This window comes from Oncorhynchus keta, chromosome 14 (assembly GCF_023373465.1).
Source record: "Oncorhynchus keta strain PuntledgeMale-10-30-2019 chromosome 14, Oket_V2, whole genome shotgun sequence".
NCBI lineage: Eukaryota > Metazoa > Chordata > Actinopteri > Salmoniformes > Salmonidae > Oncorhynchus > Oncorhynchus keta.
In genome coordinates, this window is record NC_068434.1 from 43468664 (window position 1) to 43491125 (window position 22462).

Sequence of the window (22462 nt, forward strand, 5' to 3'; positions counted from 1 at the left end):
CTTTGTGTGTTCTCAGTTTGATATCAGTGGAGAAACGGACAGTAATCTCTCTTTCTCTCTCTCACTCTTCTTGCCCCCTCCACTCTGTTTGATATATATTAGCATGCAACTTCATAAAATGCCCAACGTTTACCCGTGTGTGCGGGTGAATGAATGCAAGCTATCATTCCCATTATTCAGAGAGCAGATACACCCCTGCTTAAGCAAAGTGGGGGAAAAAATGCTCTCATTTTCATCAATGCCGCTCTCTGAAGAATATGTGTGGAATCCATATTGATATCGTGACAATGTTCTCCCTGCGTATTGATCATCAATCCATAACGAGCTGTTTGCGTTTCCTCCCTCGGTGGAGAATGGAGACTGACTAACCCATCACAGCTCTACGTCCCGGACCAACTGCCTGTCCTTCAACCGCTACCCCTTTTTTACTTTTTATTTCCCCCCTTCGTTCCCTCTCCTCTCTCTTCCAGCAAATCATGTCAACTTCAAAGGGAAGGAGAGGCATTGGATGTTGACACCGTGATAGGGAGAGTGCAGTGACAGAATATCTGATGGGCATTAAATATAGAATGGAGCTAATCACACACAAAAGACCAGGACACCAGGTTTTGACCTCCAAATTAATTATAATAAAAATAAAAAAAAGTATGTTTCTGTTGAAAAAAGCAGAGAGAGAAATACTTACTAGATACAGTACTAACTATTTGTGTCAGGCTTCTAGGCACACCGATATTAGTGTTGTCAGACACACAGCTGGTGCGCGAGGGTAACTCCAAATGCTTCCAAATGTTTTGGTCGACTTTCTCTTTGAAAAAGCTCCAACACGTTGAAATGTTAACCCTTCCCCTCCCTCTCTCCTCTTTTTCAGGTGACTGATAAGTCGGTGAGGGCGTTTGCCGAGCACTGTCCTGAGCTGCAGTTTGTGGGCTTCATGGGCTGCTCTGTGACATCACTGGGAGTCATCCATCTTACTGGGGTGAGTAAGGCTTCATAAAATGGCCAACGTTTACCTGTGTGTGCGGGTGAATGAATGCAAGCTACGGTGTGGAAATCAGGTTTTCCAAGTGTCAAGCAGGCTGTGAACACCTGGTTAAATTAAGGTGGAATAAGTACATACATTAGCTGAATGCCAAGGAAAGTAAGTACTCTGTAGAAGCCGTTTTTATATTTAGAAATGAAAGTTATTATTATTGAGGTGTGCAACTTTCCTGAAATACGCTTCAACTGCAGGTCTGAGTGTTTTTGTAACTTTCAAAGTAAACTTTAAATCTCCTGAAAGTGTAATGAGACGAATCCTAATACAACACCCTGCTGTTTCACTATTACCATGCTAATGAGAAGGGCTTCGTGGTTAAAGATATCACACACACACACACACACACACACACACACACACACACACACACACACACACACACACACACACACACACACACACACACACACACACACACACACACACACACACACACACACACACACACACACAGTCACACAGAATGTCAATTATCAGGTAATCCTGTGTTTTTTTGTGTTTTCTGTTTCAGTACTGCTATTTCCCCTTTTCCACCTGTAATGAATTGATCTTTGCCTGTGTGCACGTTGGTGTGTGTGCCTCCTCAAATGCAATTACACTTGTGTTAATGAGAGGAGAAGCCTGGTGCTCTGCCTCATTATTAGATTAAACAGCAGATTAATTTATTTTTCACGGTCTGGCCGATCAACCGAGCTGTTTGCTTTGACCTTGGGCACGCCGCTTCAGAGAAATATAATGATGCTAACAATTCATTATCATATTAGCATACCTGCAGGTAATTGGGGGAAGTGAACCCACGCTAGATAAGTGAAAGTTATCCCTGTGTGTTCATGGAGGTTACTGTTCATTAGAACATGAGGTAATTGTGTAAAACCAAGAGAAGACTTAGTTCCATGGCATATGTTCAGTGTGTGTTTCTGCGTTTGACACCTTACTCTTCAGTTTCCTGGTCTCACACCAGCACCATAGTAACCCCCCCCCCTCTCTCTCTCTCTCTCTCTCTCCCCGTCCACCCTCTCGTTCTCTCTCTGACTAACCAGAGGTGGTAATTATCAGCGTTTCGACTTGGATTCCTCGCCTCATTCAGTCTCGGTCAGCAGCCATTGGAAATATTCTTCCGTTTTGAAATCGTTGCATTTCTGATTACTCCCGAGGACATCTGCCATCGTTCCGTATCTCCCCTCTGTCCTCTCCTGGCTCATTTTGTCTATTGTCACGCTCGCTCATATCAGTGACGTTCTTCCAAACACTCCTGAGTGATCAGGAAAAATCCATTACTTTTATTAACTTCTCTTGTATTGGTTACTATTAATTTACCGTTGCTAGACTTTCTAGCCACTTCTGAGAAACGACATTGCGAGCGGGATTCAATTAAAGTTGTATTTCTATCAAGTGAGCTGCCATTTCAAGTAGCTCACCACCAGGGTGTAGAATAAAATAGAATGTTTTGTAGCAGTAATTAAATTGTAGGCAATTGAATAAAATATGCTTAAATTGTATCCATTTTAGGGCCATGGGAACTAACAGTTTTTTTGTGATATTCTGTTGTGTGGTTGTATATCTGCCACACAACAAAGGGACACATCTTCATCACCGAAGGCTTGTGGCAGTATTAATGGTTATGCTGACGTTGGTTGTCACATCCCAAGGCATGGTAATGGATACGGGATCAGGTTGTGTGCGTTCGTGCGTCTTTGCCGGTGGCCTCACTCGTCTCGTTTTACTTCTCTGGTCTGCTTGGTGGATCTTTCACCAGATGAATGTTTTCCTTCATTTGTCTGTGTGCGTTAACCTCCCAGATGAATCGTTCCTCTTTTTCGGGTCGAGGGGTCTCGCTTGAGTAAGGTCAAAGGTCAGACCACAGAGGTGGGACCGGAATGAATGAGGTCTAAGTGTGTGGTTGGACCAACCCAGCTGGAGTTTGACCTTTTTCTGTTTGTTTTCATGACTGTGTGTAAAGTGTCTGTGCGTGCATGCCCATGTGAGTATTAACAACAGTATCGGAGTTAAACATGGTGAAAAATGACAGTGTGAGATTTCCTTTAGTCCTCTCTCTCTCTTTAGCTCTCTAGCTCTCTCTCTCTTTCTCTCGCTCTCTCTCTGACCCCTAGTAGCCTAGCCTGCGATCCGCTTCACGCTTCCTTTGAAAGCCGAACTGAGACTCAGCTGAGGCCATCCCCTCCCCACATCTAACAGTTTCATTATCAAAGTAGTGAGGGGAGAAAACACCCTGACAGACGTCCATTACACTGACCCCTCCAACCCTGTATATGGAGCTAATGGTACATCAACACATCCCTGTCTGTCTGTCAAACGCACAGCGCTCATTTGGAAGTCATTAACTCAAGGTCGTCCATATCAAACTCCGTAAGAGTGTTGTTCAGGGCCAGAAAGCCTTCACTCCCCTGCCTTAGATGTCTCAGTGATGGGGCTCCACTTTTCCACAATGCCCTCATACATCACATCAGTCTCACATCAGTCTCACATCAGCCTCCCCAGCGCTGCAGAATGTGGAGTGTGGAATGTCTTTGTGTGTGTGAGACTTCTCAGGAGAGTGGCGGCCAGAGACCAAACAGAATGGGCTGTTTCTAGAATGTCAGAAAGGAGCCATGTTGGAAACGGCAATGGATGTGTCCTTTTTTTTATTTGACATTGTGTCTCTGGTGTTGATTTGAGACTTGAAAGACGAGTTATTTTAAAATGAGTTGGCCCGTCAAGTAACATTTACGCTGAGCAAGGGCTGGTGAGGAGGAGATTTTACGGTTCTCTCGTCAGGGTTGGGCTCAGTTCAGAGTTTGGGAATTGACTCCCGTTCAACTCATGAGTTGAAATTCAAATTGAATTGGCCACACCCCACAGGATGTAGAATTTGAATTTAAGTGGCAGGAGTAGAATTGAATTCGGTGCAGTTCAAATGAATTCCACTCGGTCATCGAATATGAGTTTCATTTGAAACATACAGCTCACACTTCCAGATACCAAATAATACATCACTTTTCCCTGGAAACAATGTTCATATACCCTTTTAACCTTAGTGCTCATATTTCCACCAACCATTTCATTTGTTTGGGTGAACTTGTGGGTTAAACTAATGCATCCTGGAAAATGTAGTATTTCCGCCATTTTGAACCAAATTTAAGTGATGAATAAAATGTAATGACTTAGAATATTTGCATCCAAGTTTTTTTCCCCCCTTGATCGTTCATTTTAAGAGTGTCCTGAAAATCAGCTGTTTCAACAATATTTTATACGCATGTATATAACGACATGTTTTGTGTACAAGATATATATTTGTATAGACTACACCTAATATAGCATAGAAGAGGCATTTGAATTTCTCTGAATTTAATTACTTTCCCTTTCATTTAAATTCAAATTGCAATTCTGTGTCCTGTATAATACTTTAATTCAAGAATTGAACTGAAATTTGAGGCATTCTTCATTTAATTCTGAATTGAACCCAACCCTGATTCTGGTATTTACCAAGAGATTACCTGATAACAATGGACAAATTTTGACGCTTACTTTAAGTAGCATTATAATCCTTTTTTAAACATTATTTACGTGTGTGTGTGTGTGTGTGTGTGTGTGTGTGTGTGTGTGTGTGTGTGTGTGTGTGTGTGTGTGTGTGTGTGTGTGTGTGTGTGTGTGTGTGTGTGTGTGTGTGTGTGTGTGTGTGTGTGTGTGTGTGTGTTTTTAGAGAGGGAAACAGAGGAAGAAAAACAGTGATAGTGATCCAGAGAAAGAGGCAGGCAGGTAGGCAGGCAGGTAGGCAGGCAGGTAGGCAGGCAGGTAGGCAGGCACATGCACCCCATGTCGGACTCACCTTCTCTGGGGTTGGTGGAAGCCTCTGGTCCCTTATCTCCTCTCCCTGACTGGAACAGACAAATACATAATCACAGTGTGCCCTCTGAGCCCTGCGAGCCAACCCCTCACTCCGAGATAAGACCAGAACACACACAGGTCTGGGGGAGAGGAGAGGAGAGGAGAGGAGGGGCGGGTGGGGAGAAGACTGAAGGGAGACAGGGGATGAAGGGGTGTGGAATTATAGAGTAATAATCATTTTATTCACAGCCATCGGGTGGAGAAGGGAGAACTGGAGGATGTATAATTTTTGGTGGTGCTTCAAGAATAATAATCCTTTCCTTTTTGGATAAGACTTCCAACCTGGGGACCGACAAAAGACGGGGGTGTACAGAGTGAGGGTGTGTGTGTGTGGGGGGAGTTGTGCTGCTAAGTTAAGGGTTAAATAGCTTTTCCATATCTTCTGTGGCCTTCGAATCAGATGGGAATAAGCTCTGCCCAGCACTAAGACTGACTGACTTGTATTCTATAGCCTGGAGGTGTGTGTGTGTGAGAGAGAGAGAGATGGTGGAGGTATTGTGTGGTATGTGGGTGCAGGGGTTGTGTGTTTGGGGTGGTTGTGTATTTCTTAATAAGTGTGTGTGTGCATCTGTGGTGTACAGAATGAGACCTCTCTCTATCTATGGTGTTATGTGTCTGTATCTTCTGGGTGTCAGTGGTGTACAGAATGAGACCTCTCTCTATCTATGGTGTTATGTGTCTATCTTTTGGGTATCAGTGGTGTACAGAATGAGACCTCTCTCTATCTATGGTGTTATGTGTCTATCTTCTGGGTGTCAGTGGTGTACAGAATGAGACCTCTCTCTATGGTTTTATCTGTCTGTCTTCTGAGTGTCAGTGGTATACAGAATGAGACCTCTATCTATGGTCTATGGTCAGACTCTTTGTGACTGAGTGATGTCACGTCCTGGTAAGCCCTGGTCATTTGGCTTAGTGCACTGGAGAGGAACTGACCTCTCTCTCTCTCTCTCTGTCTGTGTGCGCGTGTGTGTGGTATTTCCATGTCTCACCTCTTCCTATCAGCTATTTACAGATCATTAGGCATATCAATGGGACTAGAATTTAGGCTCTCTCTCCGGACCTGTACAGGCCGTTGGTCGCTACATGAAATAAAATATAATGGTTCAGACTAATTAAACTACTGGTACAACTAGCTGGCTCCACTAGGGCCCAGTGTTTGCGAGAGCATGTGCTGTGTGTGCAAAAAGTAGAATTATGGCAAGATAAATAACTAAACAGATAAATATATGGCCTAGGTTTTATTTACTTTAGTGTTTGTTCTCCACTGGTTACCCTTATCGCAACAAGTCACACATTTTGCTGCGACGATTGCACATTGCAGTATTTTCACCTGACGGATACAGGAGCTTGTCTATATTTTATGTTTTCAAATGATTTTTGGGTCCTTGTAATCTGAGGGAAATATTTGCCAGGAGATTAGGAAGTGAAGCTCAGTTTCCAGCTCATTTTGTGGGCAGTGGACACACAAACCTGTCTTCTCTCGAGAGCCAGGTCTGGCTTTGGCGGCCTCTTTCAATGTTAAGGCTATGCTGACTGAGTCTGTACATTTGTCCATTTTTTTCTCAGCTTTCTTTCAATCACAGTGGTCAGAGTCTGCCACTGTGTGTTTAGGGCCAAATAGCATTTACATTTACTTTGAGATTTTGTAATGCTTTCCCAATAGGTAATATCTTTTTTTTTGGTTGGTTGGTTGGGTTCGAGTGCTGTCCTGAGGCTTTGTTGGGTTAGTAGTGATTTGTGAACTCGCTTTCAAGACTCGCTGGATGACGGGACTTTTCTCTGTTAATCTCTTTGCATTTCAGGGCTTTGTAGTGGTAGGAGTAGGGGTCGCTTGTTTTTAAGTGGTTAGAATTTGATGGCTTGTTTTTTTATATTAATTAGTAATGGATATTGGCCTAATTCTGCCCTGCATGCACTATTTGGGGCTTTTCTCTGTACTCTAGGAATGCTTTTGCAGAATTCTGCATTGAAGGATTGAAGTTTGATGTTTGTAATAAAAAAAAAATTAAAAGCATTGAAATCTTGATTGGTTAGTGGACCCTATACTTCATATCCATATAGGGCAATTGTTTTAATTGTACATTTGAATATGTTGGGCCAAGTCTAATTGAATTTGACTTTTGATTGGGTAAAAAGCCATTTAATTTTTTTTTTGTTATTGTCATTGGTCTTGCTCTTTTCCCCCCCCCCAGTATCTCTACTTGCACATCATCTGCACATCTATCACTCCAGTGTTAATGCTAAATTGTAATTATTTTCGCCTCTATGGCCTATTTATTGCCTTACCTCCCTACTCTTCTAAATTTGCACACACTGTACATAAATTGAAAAATCTTTATTTTCTTTTGTGTTATTGACTGCACCTTTTGTTTATGTGTAACTCTGTGTTGTTGTTTTTGTCGCACTGCTTTGCTTCATCTTGGCCAGGTCACAGTTGTAAATGAGAACCTGTTCTCAACTAGCCTACCTCGTGAAATGAAAAATACAAAAATAAATCAAAAATGTAAAAAAGGTGCTACTAATATAATTATCTATAAGTAGTTGAACTTGAGAAATGAAAAATAAATAATAATAATGGAAAAGAGGACAAGACAGTATTGTCAGCAATAGTTATAATAGAGTAGTATCACTGAGTAACAGACAGACAGGACAGTAATGTAAAAAGGAGAAGAACATCGAGATAAAAGCTGGGGGGGCTTGGTTCACTCTAGTTGGGTGTCAGAAAAAGGGTATTCTCTATAGGTACCCATTTTATAAATACATGTTTCACCCTGAAGTCTTAAAGAATGGGTTATCCTTTCCATTTCATAAATCTCTTTAGATTTGGGACAACCGCTGGGGTTGAAGCCAATTTGTAACAAATAAATACTTTTCCTGCCAATGATACCAGCAGATAGAACACTTCATACAGCGGTCTTACAATCCTGTGGGATTTCTGCTTCAAACACTTGGCAGAGGTCCCTGTACACCAAGTCCCAGAAGTTGCTCAACTTTGGACAGGACCAGAATATATGATGGTGGTTACCTTCTTGTTCTCCACACTGCCTCCAGTGGTCCCTGGCGGCGGTGATTCCGGGCTTTTTAACGTACCGTTTGGGGGTTCTGAAAAATTTTGAAGTCACTTTCCGCATAAATTCTCTCCAAGAGTTAGAATTTGTCTCTATGAGTACCTCAGTACCTAATACCACCCATTCTTGGTCTGAGAGAACCTTCTCTATTTCTATGTCTTATTTACTTTTCAAATACAAAGAGTCACAATCATCAGTTGAAACAAGGTTCTGGTACAAAAGGAAGATACTGTTGGTGACAGGTTCTTGATTTTGATTCCTCGTCAGGAACAGTTCTGGTGTTTTGGGGTGCTGGATGATAGCCCAGTCTTTATGCTTCTCTAGAAAGTGTCTGATTTTGTAAGAATGTATACACATCTCTCCTAGGTAGTAGGCTTGGGTGGTATACCGGGCGGGGGTATTTGGAAATAGACATTTACATTTACATTTAAGTCATTTAGCAGACGCTCTTATCCAGAGCGACTTACAAATAGCCACGGGATGGTTTTTCGATACCGTTGAAACTATTTCTTTGAAGTTTTTCAATACATTTTAATATTTGTAGCCATTTAAGGCATTTTTTTTTTTTGCTTCAATAGAGTAATCAGGGACTTAACCGAAAATACATGAGTGCAATACATTCGACATAAGCTTCATTTTCATTGGATGTCAACAGAAGTGCAACATTATTTGGCGGGCAACCATACAAGTAAATGAGCTTACAATGAAACGGCAAGGTCATCATATTATTAATGTTTAGGCTTATCATAGAAAGAATGTAGCCAGCTGATAGATTGCCTGTTTGTAAAATCTCATTCGAGTTTAGAAGTGCAACTGAAACTGAACTGAAAAATTAGTCTGATGCCAAGCAGAAATTACAATAAGAAGCATTTTAGAGCAGTGTTTAGAAAACATAGCAAGATATTTCTTCTGTGTTTTATCTTTTTTTTTTTCTACCACGTGAAAAAGCGCAGAATTATGCGTTAACATGACCCCTTAGTTTACTTGCCATCTAAGTAAGTGTCTAAATTATTAAGGGCATCATATTGTGTTAGCTTTCTGCCGTGTTTGAGAGGGCAAAGCCCTTTGGGTGAGTTATTTGTACTGCTGCCACTGCTGTCTTGATTTCATTGCGTTTATTCTCCTCTCCGTTCTCGGCCCTTTTGCTCCTCCCCCTCTTCTCCTTGCAGCACAGACAGGCCTGTTGTCTTAGCAACTCCAGACTCCGCACAGACACAGTGTATAGACATGCTGCTGGAGAGCCAGTACTGTGTGCATCAAAACGTTGTTCATTTGCACAATGTCTCTCGTTCATATTCACTTGTAGATGTCCAAACTCACCAAAACTCACCAAAAATGGCATTTGGTAGTGCCTACCTATATATGTATAACTTCAGCTAGATTGCCTGTCTTTGCAATTAGTTTATTTGTTTTTGCGCTCGTTAGCATATTTAGCTAGCAGCCTCCATGCAAATACGCTATTCTGGTAATAGAAGCCCAATGGGTTGTTTTTTTTTTTGGCGGCCCCTGGTGTACTAAACTGGTAATACGCTAAATCCCGGGGTGAGAGGAGGACGGTATGACGATATGAAACTCGGGATACCGCCCAACCCTACGAGGTAGGCCAAACTCACCCTGTTTGCTGCTGGAATGACTGTGTCTCCATGGAAAAGTTGGTGTATGAAAGACAGATTAAATCCAGATCACCCTTTTATAACCTGAGTCAGAGATGGTACAATGTTTTGAGACTGACTTGGTGTATGGATATTTTCTGAAACACTCTCCAAATCTTAATTTTGAACTGAGACCAGGTGCTTAGTTCATGTTCTTTGATATTGGAATTGGAAAATGGAAGAGCTGCCGGGGTATTGAAGTACACAAGGACTTCTCAATGTTGAGCCATTGAGACCCACTGTCATCAACAAGCCAGGTAGTCAATGGTTTAAGTTGAGCTGCCCAGGGATAATACTTAAGGTTGGGCACAACTAGGCCACCTGACTGTTTAGAGAGTTGCAGTGTTTTAAATCACAATCGTGGGTGTTTTTATAAAACGTGCGATCAATCAATTCAGTAGGTCCAAAGTAGAGGTAGTTATAGGGATAGGTAGCATCTGAAATGGGTATACTGTAGTAATCTTGCCAGGATGTTAATTTGGACTGATTTTACTCCCTACTAGATAGAGGGGCAGAATGTTCCATCTGTCCATATCTGCTCTAATTCTAATACATTTGTGTCATTTGCTTCATACAAATGATCTAGTCGAGCAGGTATGGTAATTCATAAATATCTTCTACGACAATTTGGCCATTTTAAATGACAGCAAGGCCATTGCTTGCTGTGAAATGTCGGCTCCTATTTTCATGGCCTCTTTGTCAACATTTACTTTGTACCCTGAGTAATGACCAAACTATTTAATCGTCTACATGGGATGGATGCCTGTGGCTAAGATAAATAGAGGAGAATGTCATCTGCATATAGGGAAATCTTATGCTCCTCTCCACCGATCTTAATACCTTTTTTTAATATCCTCTTCATCCCTTATCATTTTGACTAAAGGTTCAAAACAGTTATCAAACAGTAGGAGGCTCAATCCGTAACCTTGCATTGTCCCTCTCTTCAGAATAAAATCATTGGATATAGCACTGTTTGCATGAACTGAGGCTTTTGGATTTGAATAAAGTATTCTTATCCACAGGGATGCAAACGAGTCATCTTTCGGGGAAATTCGACGTTTTGAATCCAAAATAGGTGACCTACGTGATTCGTGTAGATCCGATCAGAAAAGTTTGGATGACTACTGGCTGTATGCGAATGAGTGATATGCGTATTAGCAATACTGGCTGTAATCCAAGGCTCAGCCAATCGTTCACATAACAACATAATGCAGCACGCGATTGAAGAGAGAGAGGAGACAACCAATGTGCTAGTTTTACAGCATCAGCGCGGGAGAGTGGAAAGGCAGTTTGTCATTTAATTTACAGCAGCGCGTACCCTGAACGATACCGATAGGTAGGTGAGAAGCCTGACCACGGAGACAGGGGTGGGAAGGGGATGAAGCCTACTTCATGAGCTGTAACCGAAAAACAACTGGCATTTAGAAAGTTTGAGGTGAGGGAGAAAGTGTGGTGGACCAAGTATTGTTCGCATTGTGAAGTATCTTGCTAGCTGGTTCAAATAATCTGTTAGCTAGCCAAAGAAATCATGGGCATGAGCCAATTTAATTGATCAAATTGAGTTTATGGAGTGAAAATTGGCTGGCTAATAAAGTCAGACCGATAACAGTACAACGTCAGATGAGCTAACGTTAGTAATCTAACCAATTCGCTACGACTCCTTGCCGTTCCTCAAGTTACAATGCGTTAGCTCTCTTACTGGACCCTGGCAAGCTGTGTGAATGTTAGTTTGTTCGTTAGCTAACTATAACTAGTTATCTGTGCACTAATGTTTTCCCTCTACAGTATGTGGTTAATTTTCTGAATGAGAGAATTAGGTGAAAATGAGTCGTTGCTTGTTAAAACAAAGGGATTCAGGGATGAAGTGGAGCTGGGCCTGGCTTAAACTGGATGCTACCATAGAGGTGAAACAAACACCACACACTTTCCCCATTTCTCCCTTTCTCAATACAGTGGATAAAAAGGGGTATGCCAGGTGTACTCTCTGCCTGAAAGAGGTCAATTATGCCAACATGCTCTGCTGGCACATTATAGAACAGATGTCCACAGGCAGAAAGTGTACAATCTAATAATGTGCAGTGTAGCCCAAAGATATTGCTTTTGTTGTGTTGAATTTGACAGTAACACGTGTGGGGGAGATTATTACATTTTTTTTAGTCAGTGAACGTTATTTTTCGCCCACATGTAGACTTGTGCACTTGATCGATGTCTATAGTGGGCACTATAATAGAGAAAAAATAGAATGCCTGTTTGTTTCATTCTATTTCTTCCTGAAGTGCAATATTTAGATGTGTGTGGTCACAAGCGTTCTATTATAAAGGCTGTCATGGCTACCTGCAATATTAGTGTATTGTTATTTCTCATTTGCAGTAAAGTCTAGGTAACAAATAGCATTGGATTGCTTTCTTTACATTTTTTAGCAGCGAGTTAGGTTCACATTAACCACTTTTTATTTTTCACACAGAGACTGATCATGTAGATCATATTCTTGGTTGTTTAATTAGTTAACCTGCATTTCCCCCTAGCAGGGAGTTTTTTTTTGCATGTTTCAGTGCAAAAAAAAGGCACCTTTTTGGACCCTCACCAGTTTGCATCCCTGTATCCAACTTAGAAACATTGGCCCGAAACCGAACTTGATCAACGTCTGGGCTAGAAACTCGCAGGAAACCCGGTCAAAGGCCTTTTCTGCATCCAGCGAGAGGACCACAGCTTCCTCTCCTACTCCCCGGGAGTGTGCCATGATGTTGAGAAGCCTGGGGATATTATTTCCTGAGTACCTCCCCGTTATGAACCCTGTTTGGTCCGGATGTATGATCGTGCTGACAAATCGCTTCAGTCTGTGACGGTATGCTTGTTGCAGTAGTCTGCAGTAGTCACAATTCAGCAGCGAAATAGGTCTATAAGATCCGCATTCTGTAGGGTTTTTCACTTCCTTGTGGATAACAGTAATTAATGAGGGTAGCATTATATGATGATATATGCGTCTATCAAGATAGATTTCCAAGATTTTACTGAGTTACAGTTCATATAAGGAAATCAGTCATTTGAAATACATTAATTAGGCCCTAATCTATGGCTTTCACATAACTGGGAATACAGATATGCATCTGTTGGTCACAGATACCTTAGACATTTTTTTTAGGGGCGTGGATCGGAAAACCAGTCTGTATGTGGTGTGACCACCATTTGCCTCATGCAATGCGGCACGTCTCTTTCGCATAGAGTTGATCAGGCTGTTGATTGTGGCCTGTGGAATGTTGTCCCACTCCTCTTCAATTGCTGTGCGACCGTCATACACGTCGATCCAGAGCATCCCTAACATGCTCAATGTGTGACATGTCTGAGTATGCAGGCTATGAAAGAACTGGGACATTTTCAGCTTCCATGAATTGTGTACAGATCCTTGCGACATGGGGCCATGCATTATCATGCTGAAGCATGAGGTGATGGTGGCTGATGAATGGCATGACAATGGGCCTCAGGATCTTGCCACTGTCTGTGCATTCAAATTGCTATTGATAAAATGCAATTGTGTCCGCTGTCCGTAGCTTATGCTTGCCCATAACCTCACCTACACCATGGGGCACTCTGTTCACAACGTTGACATCAGCAAATGTCTCACCCACACGACACCATATACACGCGGTCTTCGGTTCTGAGGCTGGTTGGACGTACTGCCAAATTCTATAAAACGGTTTGGAGGCAGCTTATGGTAGAGAAATGAACATTCAATTATCTGGCAAAAATTCTGGTGGACATTCATGCAGTCAGCAGGCCAATTGCACGCTCCCTCAACTTGAGACATCCGTGGCATTGTGTTGTGACAAAAATGCACATTTTAGTGGCCTTTTATTGTCCCCAGCACAAGGTGCACCTGTGTAATGATCATACTGTTTAATCAGCTTCTTGAAATGCCACACCTGTCAGGGTGGATTATCTTGGCAAAGGAGAAATTTTCATTAAAAGGGATGTAAACAAATTTGTACTGACATTTTTAGAGAGATCTGCTTTTTGAGCATGTGGAACATTTTGGGGACATTTTATTTTGCTCATGAAACATGGGACCAACTATTTACATGTTGCATATACATTTTTGTTCAGGAGAGACTTTCAGCAAATTTCTTGTAGAATTAATTTGCAAAGGACTCAGTGTTTTGATTTATCATCACTTGCTTAATTTCAATTTCTGTGATCGGCGTGTCCATTTCTTTCTTCTTCCTCTGAAATAGTAGGCAATTTAACGCTCTGAAGGAAGCCCTTAATCTCCTCCACATTTTTGCACTTATCAGTGTTTTTTTTTTACAATGTATTTTTACACAAGTCTGCAAATGCATCACAAATATGGCTGGGTTTTGTTAGAAAAGTATCATTACTGGTAGGTTTTATTTTCTTTATAGTAGATGCAGCCATTTCCACTTTCGTAACATTTCTTAGATTACATAATTTTCCAGAAAACAGCTTTTTAAGTTCCACTCTTGACACTTCCATCTCCTTTAAGATGATCTGGGATTGCTGCTGCTTATGATGCCACTGTAATTCACATTTTTTATTTTCAAGTGTGACTATAGGCCTCACTTATTTTCATCTTCTTTTTTTTTTTTACAGACGCAAAGTCAATTAATACGCCCTCTCAGATACACTTTGGCACACTCCCAGAGAGTAACAGGCGACATGTCAGGCAAAGCTTTGATTTCAAGCTGTTGCTTTGTCTCTGATTCAACAAATACCTTAAATTCTATATCATTCAGTAATCCAGTGTTAAACGTCATCTTTTAGACATTCTATTATTTCTTATTGGAGACTCACTGGCCGATGGTCGGACAGTGATGGGTAGTATGTCGCACTTACTCTTTGGAGAAAAAAAAAAGTGTTTTTGTGGGTTAGAATAAAAAGTAGGATGCACATGGTGCCAGATGTCCACCAATCCAGCCTTCACGCAGCTATTCTTAAGTGCTTTACTCATTTTGGAGAGAACCTTGGTTGCAGGAAGCTTGTCTAGATTTGTTTATCACACAATTAAATATCACCTCCGATTATAAGCACCCCCAGGTGCCTTATTCAGAATGAAATTAAATATATATTTTTAACGAACTGTAGGTTATTATCAGTGGGTGCATAAACATGAAGTAAGGAGGCATCTGTCCCCCCATTAATCAAAATACATCTTTCTTCAGTATCTTGAAGTTGAGAAGAATGAGAAAATTTAACCATCCTCTGTATTAGAATGACCACCCCACACCTACCTGACTGATGGCAAGGAAAATAACTTGGTTAGCCCATGATCTACAAAGTTTCCGGTGTTCTATACCAGATAAATGTGTTTTTTTTGTAGAATGGCTACTTGCTATTGTTTCAACTGCCTTTTGTATTTTCCAGTCTCGGGAATTATTTTAGATTTCCAGTCATGTGAAAGCCATAGATTAGGGCCTAATTAATGTATTTCAAATGACTGATTTCAGTAAAACCTTTGAAATCTATCATCATATAATGCTACCCCCATTAATTACTGTTATCCACAAGGAAGTGAAAAACCCTACAGAATGCGGATCTTATAGACCTATTTCGCTTTTGATCTTCACAAGAAAGACTTGAGCTTTGGGGTAAAAATGTATCTCCACTCTTAAAGGGGTTATGAGTCCATTTCAAGTCTCAAGGATATAGCCTACACTTAAATTGAATAATTTTAAGATGGCCGATTGGAATTTTTCAGAACTGTGTTTAATTAGCCATGGTTACCACAGTATTTTTGTCCCCTCAATTCCTGTTCAGTGATGTGGAAATCTAGTGATTTTTTTTAATGAAAAATTCATATTTCTGCAATTTGTCTTATGCCTTGGTGAGGTTGTAAATACGGTTTAAAAATGGATGAATCCATACTCTCTCCATTTTGTGTCTCCAATTATTATATTTTTTGTTTGTTGAGTGTTTTCCAATGGTCCAAGAAAGAATTTACATTTATGGACTCCTCAATTAGGCACAGTTGTTTTCGGGTATGTTCAATCTTTTTATACGGATGGTTTTCTTATGTGTAACAACTCCATAGGTGGAGTGTGTTACATACGTGGTAGTCAGACAAGGCAATTCACTTCTTAAACATAGCAAATGCTCCAAGTCAAACACTGGCCATAAATACTGGGGAAGATAGTATTTTACCCCAGAGCAAAGAGAGCTTCAAACCTTAATCATATTGGGGTTCTGGTCCAACGATTGCGACAGAGCTTCAGCATGTTTCGCTCTCCTGTGTGAATGCCACTGCATAGCCTATGTGCTGTTGCAGCCCTAATTGCAGCCAGGTGTGCTGCTGCAGTCAATTAAGTCTCTGTGGAGAGCTGCCACACCTTGTAACAAGTCAGTTAGCCACCAGATGGGGACAAAAGCAGGCCTGTCCCATCCTTACACCCCATGGGTGCTCACCACCTGGATTGTGGTACTATGTTGAAGGATTTGAAATGGTGTTTTTTCCATTGGATCAAATCTGACTTTAGTGCAGGTTATGTTGTACTTCACATAACCGTTTCTGGTAAACACACTATATCAAATATAATCTATGTTTCTTTGTCACATGCACAGGATACAGAAGGTGTAAACGGTACAGTGAAATGGTTACTAAGCATAGTAGCAATATCAAAAACAGAAAGTATACAGATACAAATATATTATGCTTTAAATAATTATTAGAGGACGCTTACCCCGGCACACTTGTATAAATTGATGGGCCATGTGAAATAAATGCCATAATAAAATGTATTTATAAAGCCCTTTTTACATCAGCTGATGTCACAAAGTGCTGTACAGAAACCCAGCCTAAAACCCCAAACAGCAAGCAATGCAGGTGTAGAAGCACGGTGGCTAGGAAAAAAACCTAGGAAGCAACATAGAGAGGAACCAGGCTATGAGGGGTGGCCTGTCCTCTTCTGGCTGTGCCGGGTGGATATTGTAACAGAACATGGCCAAGATGTTCAAATGTTCATAGATGACCAGCAGGGTCAAATAATAAAAATAACAGTGGTTGTCGAGGGTCCAACAGGTCAGCACCTCAGGAGTAAATGTCAGTTGGCTTTTCATAGCCCATCACCACCCCCAGCCACATCTAGCTTAGTGGATGGGTCACTATTAAGGTTGTAAAGAGTCTGAAATTTTCCATGGGAAGTTAAGCCCGGGACTTTTGCTTAAATTAATCAAAACAGTTAGCTTATAACAGTGAACCTTTTTTTGTGGGATACACTTAAGGCAATTCTAGGTCTTGTGGCATATTTTGATGAAACTATCCCCAATTCAATGGAATTGCAACCCCCTGCATGCACAGTGCATTCTTCCATCACATGTGCAGTGCACTCTTCCATCACATGTACAGCTGATTCTCAAGATCTTGCACACTAATGAGATGCTATTGAGCCCACACTACTACACTGTCTGAGCCTAGGATTACATGCTTTCTGGTAAATTTTGATTACAATTCTGGGTGGGGTGAATAGACTTTATGACATACATTATTTTTTGTCAACTAGTAAATAGTAGCCTACAGCAAAGTGTGTTTAAATAATTTCTAACCTTAACAATTTCTGCTAGTTAGTTTTTGCTACCATGTGGATTTTAGCTTGCTTGAGCCTGCTAACTGAGGAGTGTTAATTCACCTGTTTCCATACATGTTTCATTTTAAAACATGTATCTTACAAAGGAGTTGTATTTGTTTATTTTTTTACTCATTTCTTCCCCTAATCTTTACAGGAAAATGCAACGGGCACTATCTGATGTGTGGAGACATTTCACTGCAGCTAATGTAGAAGGAAAAGCTGTGTACATTTGCAAATACTGTGCCAAATCATACACGAAGAATGCAACAAAGATGCAGAACCATCTGGCCAAGTGCATAAAGTTCCCTCAGCACTCACAACAAGAAACCTCTGACAAAAGTCCCTCTACTTCTATTCGAGGTGAAAATGATGAATCAGACATCTTATTGATAGCAACAGCTCATGGTCCTCCTGGAATCAGAAGTTTTTTTGACTCGATGGAGGAACATAGTCAGATAAATGATGATGAATGTCTTGCTCGAGCTGTGTATGCAACTGGTTCACCTCTGATGCTCACAGGCAATGTGTATTGAAGAGAATTCTGAAGAGAATTCGGAAGAGAATTCTTTAGTGTGTGCAAATGTAGTAAGATTAGGGAGGTAAGGCAATTAATAGGCCATAGTGGCGAAATAACTACGATTTAGCAATTAAACACGGGAGTGATAAATGAGCAGAAGATGAGTGTGCAAGTAGAGATAATGGGGTGCAAAGGAGCAACAAATATCAACAAATAAATAACAATATGGGTATGAGGTAGTTGGGTGGGCTATTTACAGATGGGCTGTGTACAGGTGCAATGATCGGTAGTCTGCTCTGACAGCTGATGCTTAAAGTTAGTGAGGGAGATATGACTCCAGCTTCAGTAATTGAAAGCTGCTTGGTCTAAAGTGAAGGAGTTCTACCCTCACATCACACCCATTGGCTGTGCTACTAATGCATTTAATCTGCTCCTCAAGGACATCATGGCACTGGAAACAATGGATACACTACAAGAGAGCCTGTCCTGGTTCGTGAGGGAGTGTGTTCCACCATTGGGGAGCCAGAGCAGCAACAGTTTTGACTGGGCTGAAGCGGGAACTGTAGCTTCCTCAGTGGTAGGGAGGCGAGCAGGCCAGAGGTGGATGAACGCAGTGCCCTTGTTTGGGTGTAGGGCCTGATCAGAGCCTGGAGGTACTGAGGTGCCGTTCCCCTCACAGCTGCCGTAGGCAAGCACCATGGTCTTGTAGCGGATGCCTCAACTGAAGCCAGTGGAGAGAGCGGAGGAGCGGGGTGCGTGAGAGAACTTGGGAAGGTTGAACACCAGACGGGCTGCGGCGTTCTGGATGAGTTGTAGGGGTTTAATGGCACAGGCAGGGAGCCCAGCCAACAGTGAGTTGCAGTAATCCAGACGGAGATGACAAGTGCCTGGATTAGGACCTGCGCCGTTCCTGTGTGAGGCAGGGTCAAAAAGCGGATGTTGTAGCCTGAACCTACAGGAACGGGCCACCGCCTTGATGTTAGTTGAGAACGACAGGGTGTTGTCCAGGATCACGCCAAGGTTCTTAGCGCTCTGGGAGGAGGACACAATGGAGTTGTCAACCGTGATGGCGAGATCATGGAACGGGCAGTCCTTCCCCGGGAGGAAGAGCAGCTCTGGATGAGGGCAATGTTCTTGGCAGTCTGGCAAAGTACTTCCAAGCAAGGGCTTTGGGATGGAGATGCAATATGGCAGTCGTGCCAACATATCTCATCAGCCACCTGGTGGAAGGGACTTTGGATTTGATGTTCTTTCTGCTGTTGCCTCCATCGTCCACCAAATCCCACCAGCATCAGCCACATCCGAGCGCAACTAGTCCTTGTTTGGGAACACACACACCAAAGCAAGCAACAGGCTGACTAATACAAGGGTTGAAAAATTGGTGGCCAACTAGGAACATGTGAGGCTTTTTGAGCCTGACAACGGGCCATCTTCAAAAATGTTGGAAAGTGACAGTGAAGATGAAGCTTCAGAGTATGATGTTCAAGAGGTGGACATTGAGGAGGTCCAGGGAGAAGACATGGAAGCCTGAGAGGAAGACAAGCAAAGCTTTAGTTTCTAGACTATAATTTTATGTTGAAAACGTTTTTGGGAGATGCAGTGGATCATTGGGGATCATTCAATATTCCCTTCTGTTTTTCAGTGAAATCATCCCATGTGAAGAGTCAACTCATTTAATTAATGTTCAATTCATAACTAAATTGTTTTTTTTATTTCTATTGGAAAGATTGAATAATTTGCAATTATGTCTACTTATGATAAGTTGAAAGGTTTCTGTTTCTGTCTCCAAATGATATGGTAAAAATATCCAATTCAAAAAACATCTACATTTAAATGGTATTAATATTAATTTGCATATATTCCCGTTAATAACCATATATTCCCTTTTATTCCCACTGAAAGTTTCCACCTCTGAATATTCCCCAATATGTGCAACCCTAGTCACTATTGTCTAGACATGCACACATGTTCATGAAGTACAATAGATGGCAGCAATCACCCCCAGACATACAGTGGGGCAAAAAAGTATTTAGTCAGCCACCAATTGTGCAAGTTCTCCCACTTAAAAAGATGAGAGAGGCCTGTAATTTTCATAATAGGTAGACTTCAACTATGACAGACAAAATGATACCCTTTGTTGTCATTGCCAACAAAGGGTATATAACAAAGTATTGAGATAAATGTTTGTTATTGACCAAATACTTATTTTCCACCATAATTTGCAAATAAATTCATTAAAAATCCTACAATGTGATTTTCTGGATTTGTTTTTCTCATTTTGTCTGTCATAGTTGAAGTGTACCTAGGATGAAAATTACAGGCCTCATCTTTTTAAGTGGGAGAAATTGCACAATTGGTGGCTGACTAAATATTTTTTTGCCCCGCTGTATCTGGCTAACTTGATGGGTCATGTAATCATCTGGCGAAGTGGAGTCTTTTGTTTAGCTAGCTGGCTAAACAATGAACTGGCATAATCCCAACTCGTACTGCTACCAATACAAACTGATTGTCATAGCTGTAGCATGAATCTGTAGGTAGCTAAAGCTAACCATCTAGGTTCAATGTTGACTAGCTAGCTAACAGTACGCTTTAACTTGCAATGAAATTGACTTTCGGACAAATTTAGAAACATATAATATCTGAATGTATCTAGACGCTTACTCGTACATGGATGAACGTTTCGCTGCAGTCCGTTTTGTTTGGCCAGCGTTGTGTCAAGTCACACCGATTCACACTGACCATGGCGTGTGCAGAAAGTAGCCCATCAGCACTTTTTCTAACTGATCTGTCGATAGGGGAAAGTGGTTGTGGGATGCCTAGTCAGTTGTACAACTGAATACCTTCAACTGAAATTTGTCTTCCGCATTTAACCCAACCCCTCTGAGTCAGAGGGGTCTTTAGCGCCCGGAGAACAGTGGGTTAACTGCCTTGCTCAGGGGCAGTACGACATATTTATACCTTGTCAGCTCGGGGATTCGATCCAGCAACCTGCAAACAGTGCATTTGGATTAAAAAAAGACTTTCCAATATCTTTCCTGTGAAGTAGTGACATACGACATACGCCTAGCTTTGTTAAACGGGTCACAAATGTTTAAGTGTTTAAGGTTTAAAATTGAGTTGTGTTGGATATCTATGTTTTTCATTTGATAATTTCCTTAATTCTGTCTTCAGAATTTTGCATTCTTTGTCAAACCAGCAATCCTTAAAAATGTACCTGTTTTTTTGTTGCTGTTCTTTTAAATATATATATATACTTGTTTTCAAATGTAATCCTTCAATACAGTAAAGGTATGATACTTTTTTTTCTTCCAATAGTGGTAGAATATCTTGACCTTTGATTGCTTTTTGGAATTCATCTGTGCTGTTTTTGGCCCATCTACAGTTCATGATTTAGGAATGTTGTACAGCTTGCTGGGTTTTGTATATTTTTAATTGAAATTCTCAGTCCTCTTGAGGAACACAGTGATTTGACTGTGGTCAGACTGAGGGGTCAGGGGCATAGCTGCGGGAAGTAGTTTGGGGGTGCATTCATATTTCTTTTGTCTAGTGCGGTTTTCCCGCGCTACAGATTGCTATATCGGTCTGCTAATACATGACGAGTAAAGGCCCAGTGCACTATTTTTGTGAAGATTATAAATTTTTTATATATATGTTTACACCTTCAGCACCCCTACTTTTTGCAGCTATGGTAAGGGGTTTAAATGTGAATGTACTAAAAGATAAATAAATGGTCAGTCTCTGTGACCATATAATCAATTGTGCTACTGATCAAGAGATGAGCAATAGGTATGGCTTCCTAAAGCACATGTGTCAATAATGCCAAATCCGACTTGTGACCAGTGGCAATTTAAGCATGTAAATCGGGGGGGAATTGGGGGGAATCCATGCCAGAAAAGCCACTATACAACACTAAACAATACATTAATTGCACTAATAACGGTGACAAATGGTGCCCACAAACTGTTAGGGCCCACATAAAGCTGTCCCAACAGCAGAGCTTTCTTTTCAGCACCATGGAGCTGAACTGAAATAATGATTTGAATGAACTGAGAAACTTATCCTTATTTTAGATTTGTGTTTTCTCTTTAAAAACGAAACATAGTATGGCATTACTTAGCCAGGTGTCGCAGTGGTTCAGCTCATTTACTGACTTTAAATCAAATATAGCTGATTTGGTTGGCTGACAAATGAGATGTGCAAACTATGGCATGAGGGGACAACGAGTGGGTAAGAGGCAATCCGTAATTTCTATTAAGACAAATGAGCGAGCGAGGACGGACGTAGTCAATAAAACTATTTGTACAGCACTTTTGAAATGTACAGCATCAAAATTCAAATGACATTTTATTCAGCAGCATACAATACATTTTTGGCCTCACCTTGTTGCGCTCATTTGAACAGGAAGGTGGTGCGGCGGTCCTTCGTGGGCAAAGTTTGTCATCAGTCTGGCATTCTCTGGATTTATGGTGCTTTCAAGACAACTGGAAACGGAATAAAATAAGGTCGAACCATGACGTCAGTAATCTTCAGTTCAGAGCTCTAGAAAGAGGCCCAAATTTCCGACTTGGAATTTCGAGTTGGATGACCATTCAAAACGTATTTTCCCAGTTGTCTTGAACTCACTGAAGTCTGAGATTTTCCAGTTATGAGTTTCCAATTGTTTTGAACACGGCAGAAATCATGATGGATTGACATGACAGCATGGCCAATCTATTCAACCTTTTCTGGCC

At 41.3% G+C, this 22462-nt stretch overlaps 1 protein-coding gene across 2 annotated transcripts in view; it reads left to right on the top strand.

Annotated features, from left to right (window-relative positions):
- The window catches only part of LOC118393484 (F-box/LRR-repeat protein 17-like), a 331937-nt gene that overhangs the window by 113479 nt on the left and 195996 nt on the right, over positions 1-22462 (top strand). For both annotated transcript variants that reach the window (XM_052461810.1, XM_052461809.1), the window contains one exon: positions 869-976. In XM_052461810.1, coding sequence (XP_052317770.1) covers positions 869-976 — 108 coding nt within the window. The remainder of the gene's footprint in view (positions 1-868; positions 977-22462) is intronic.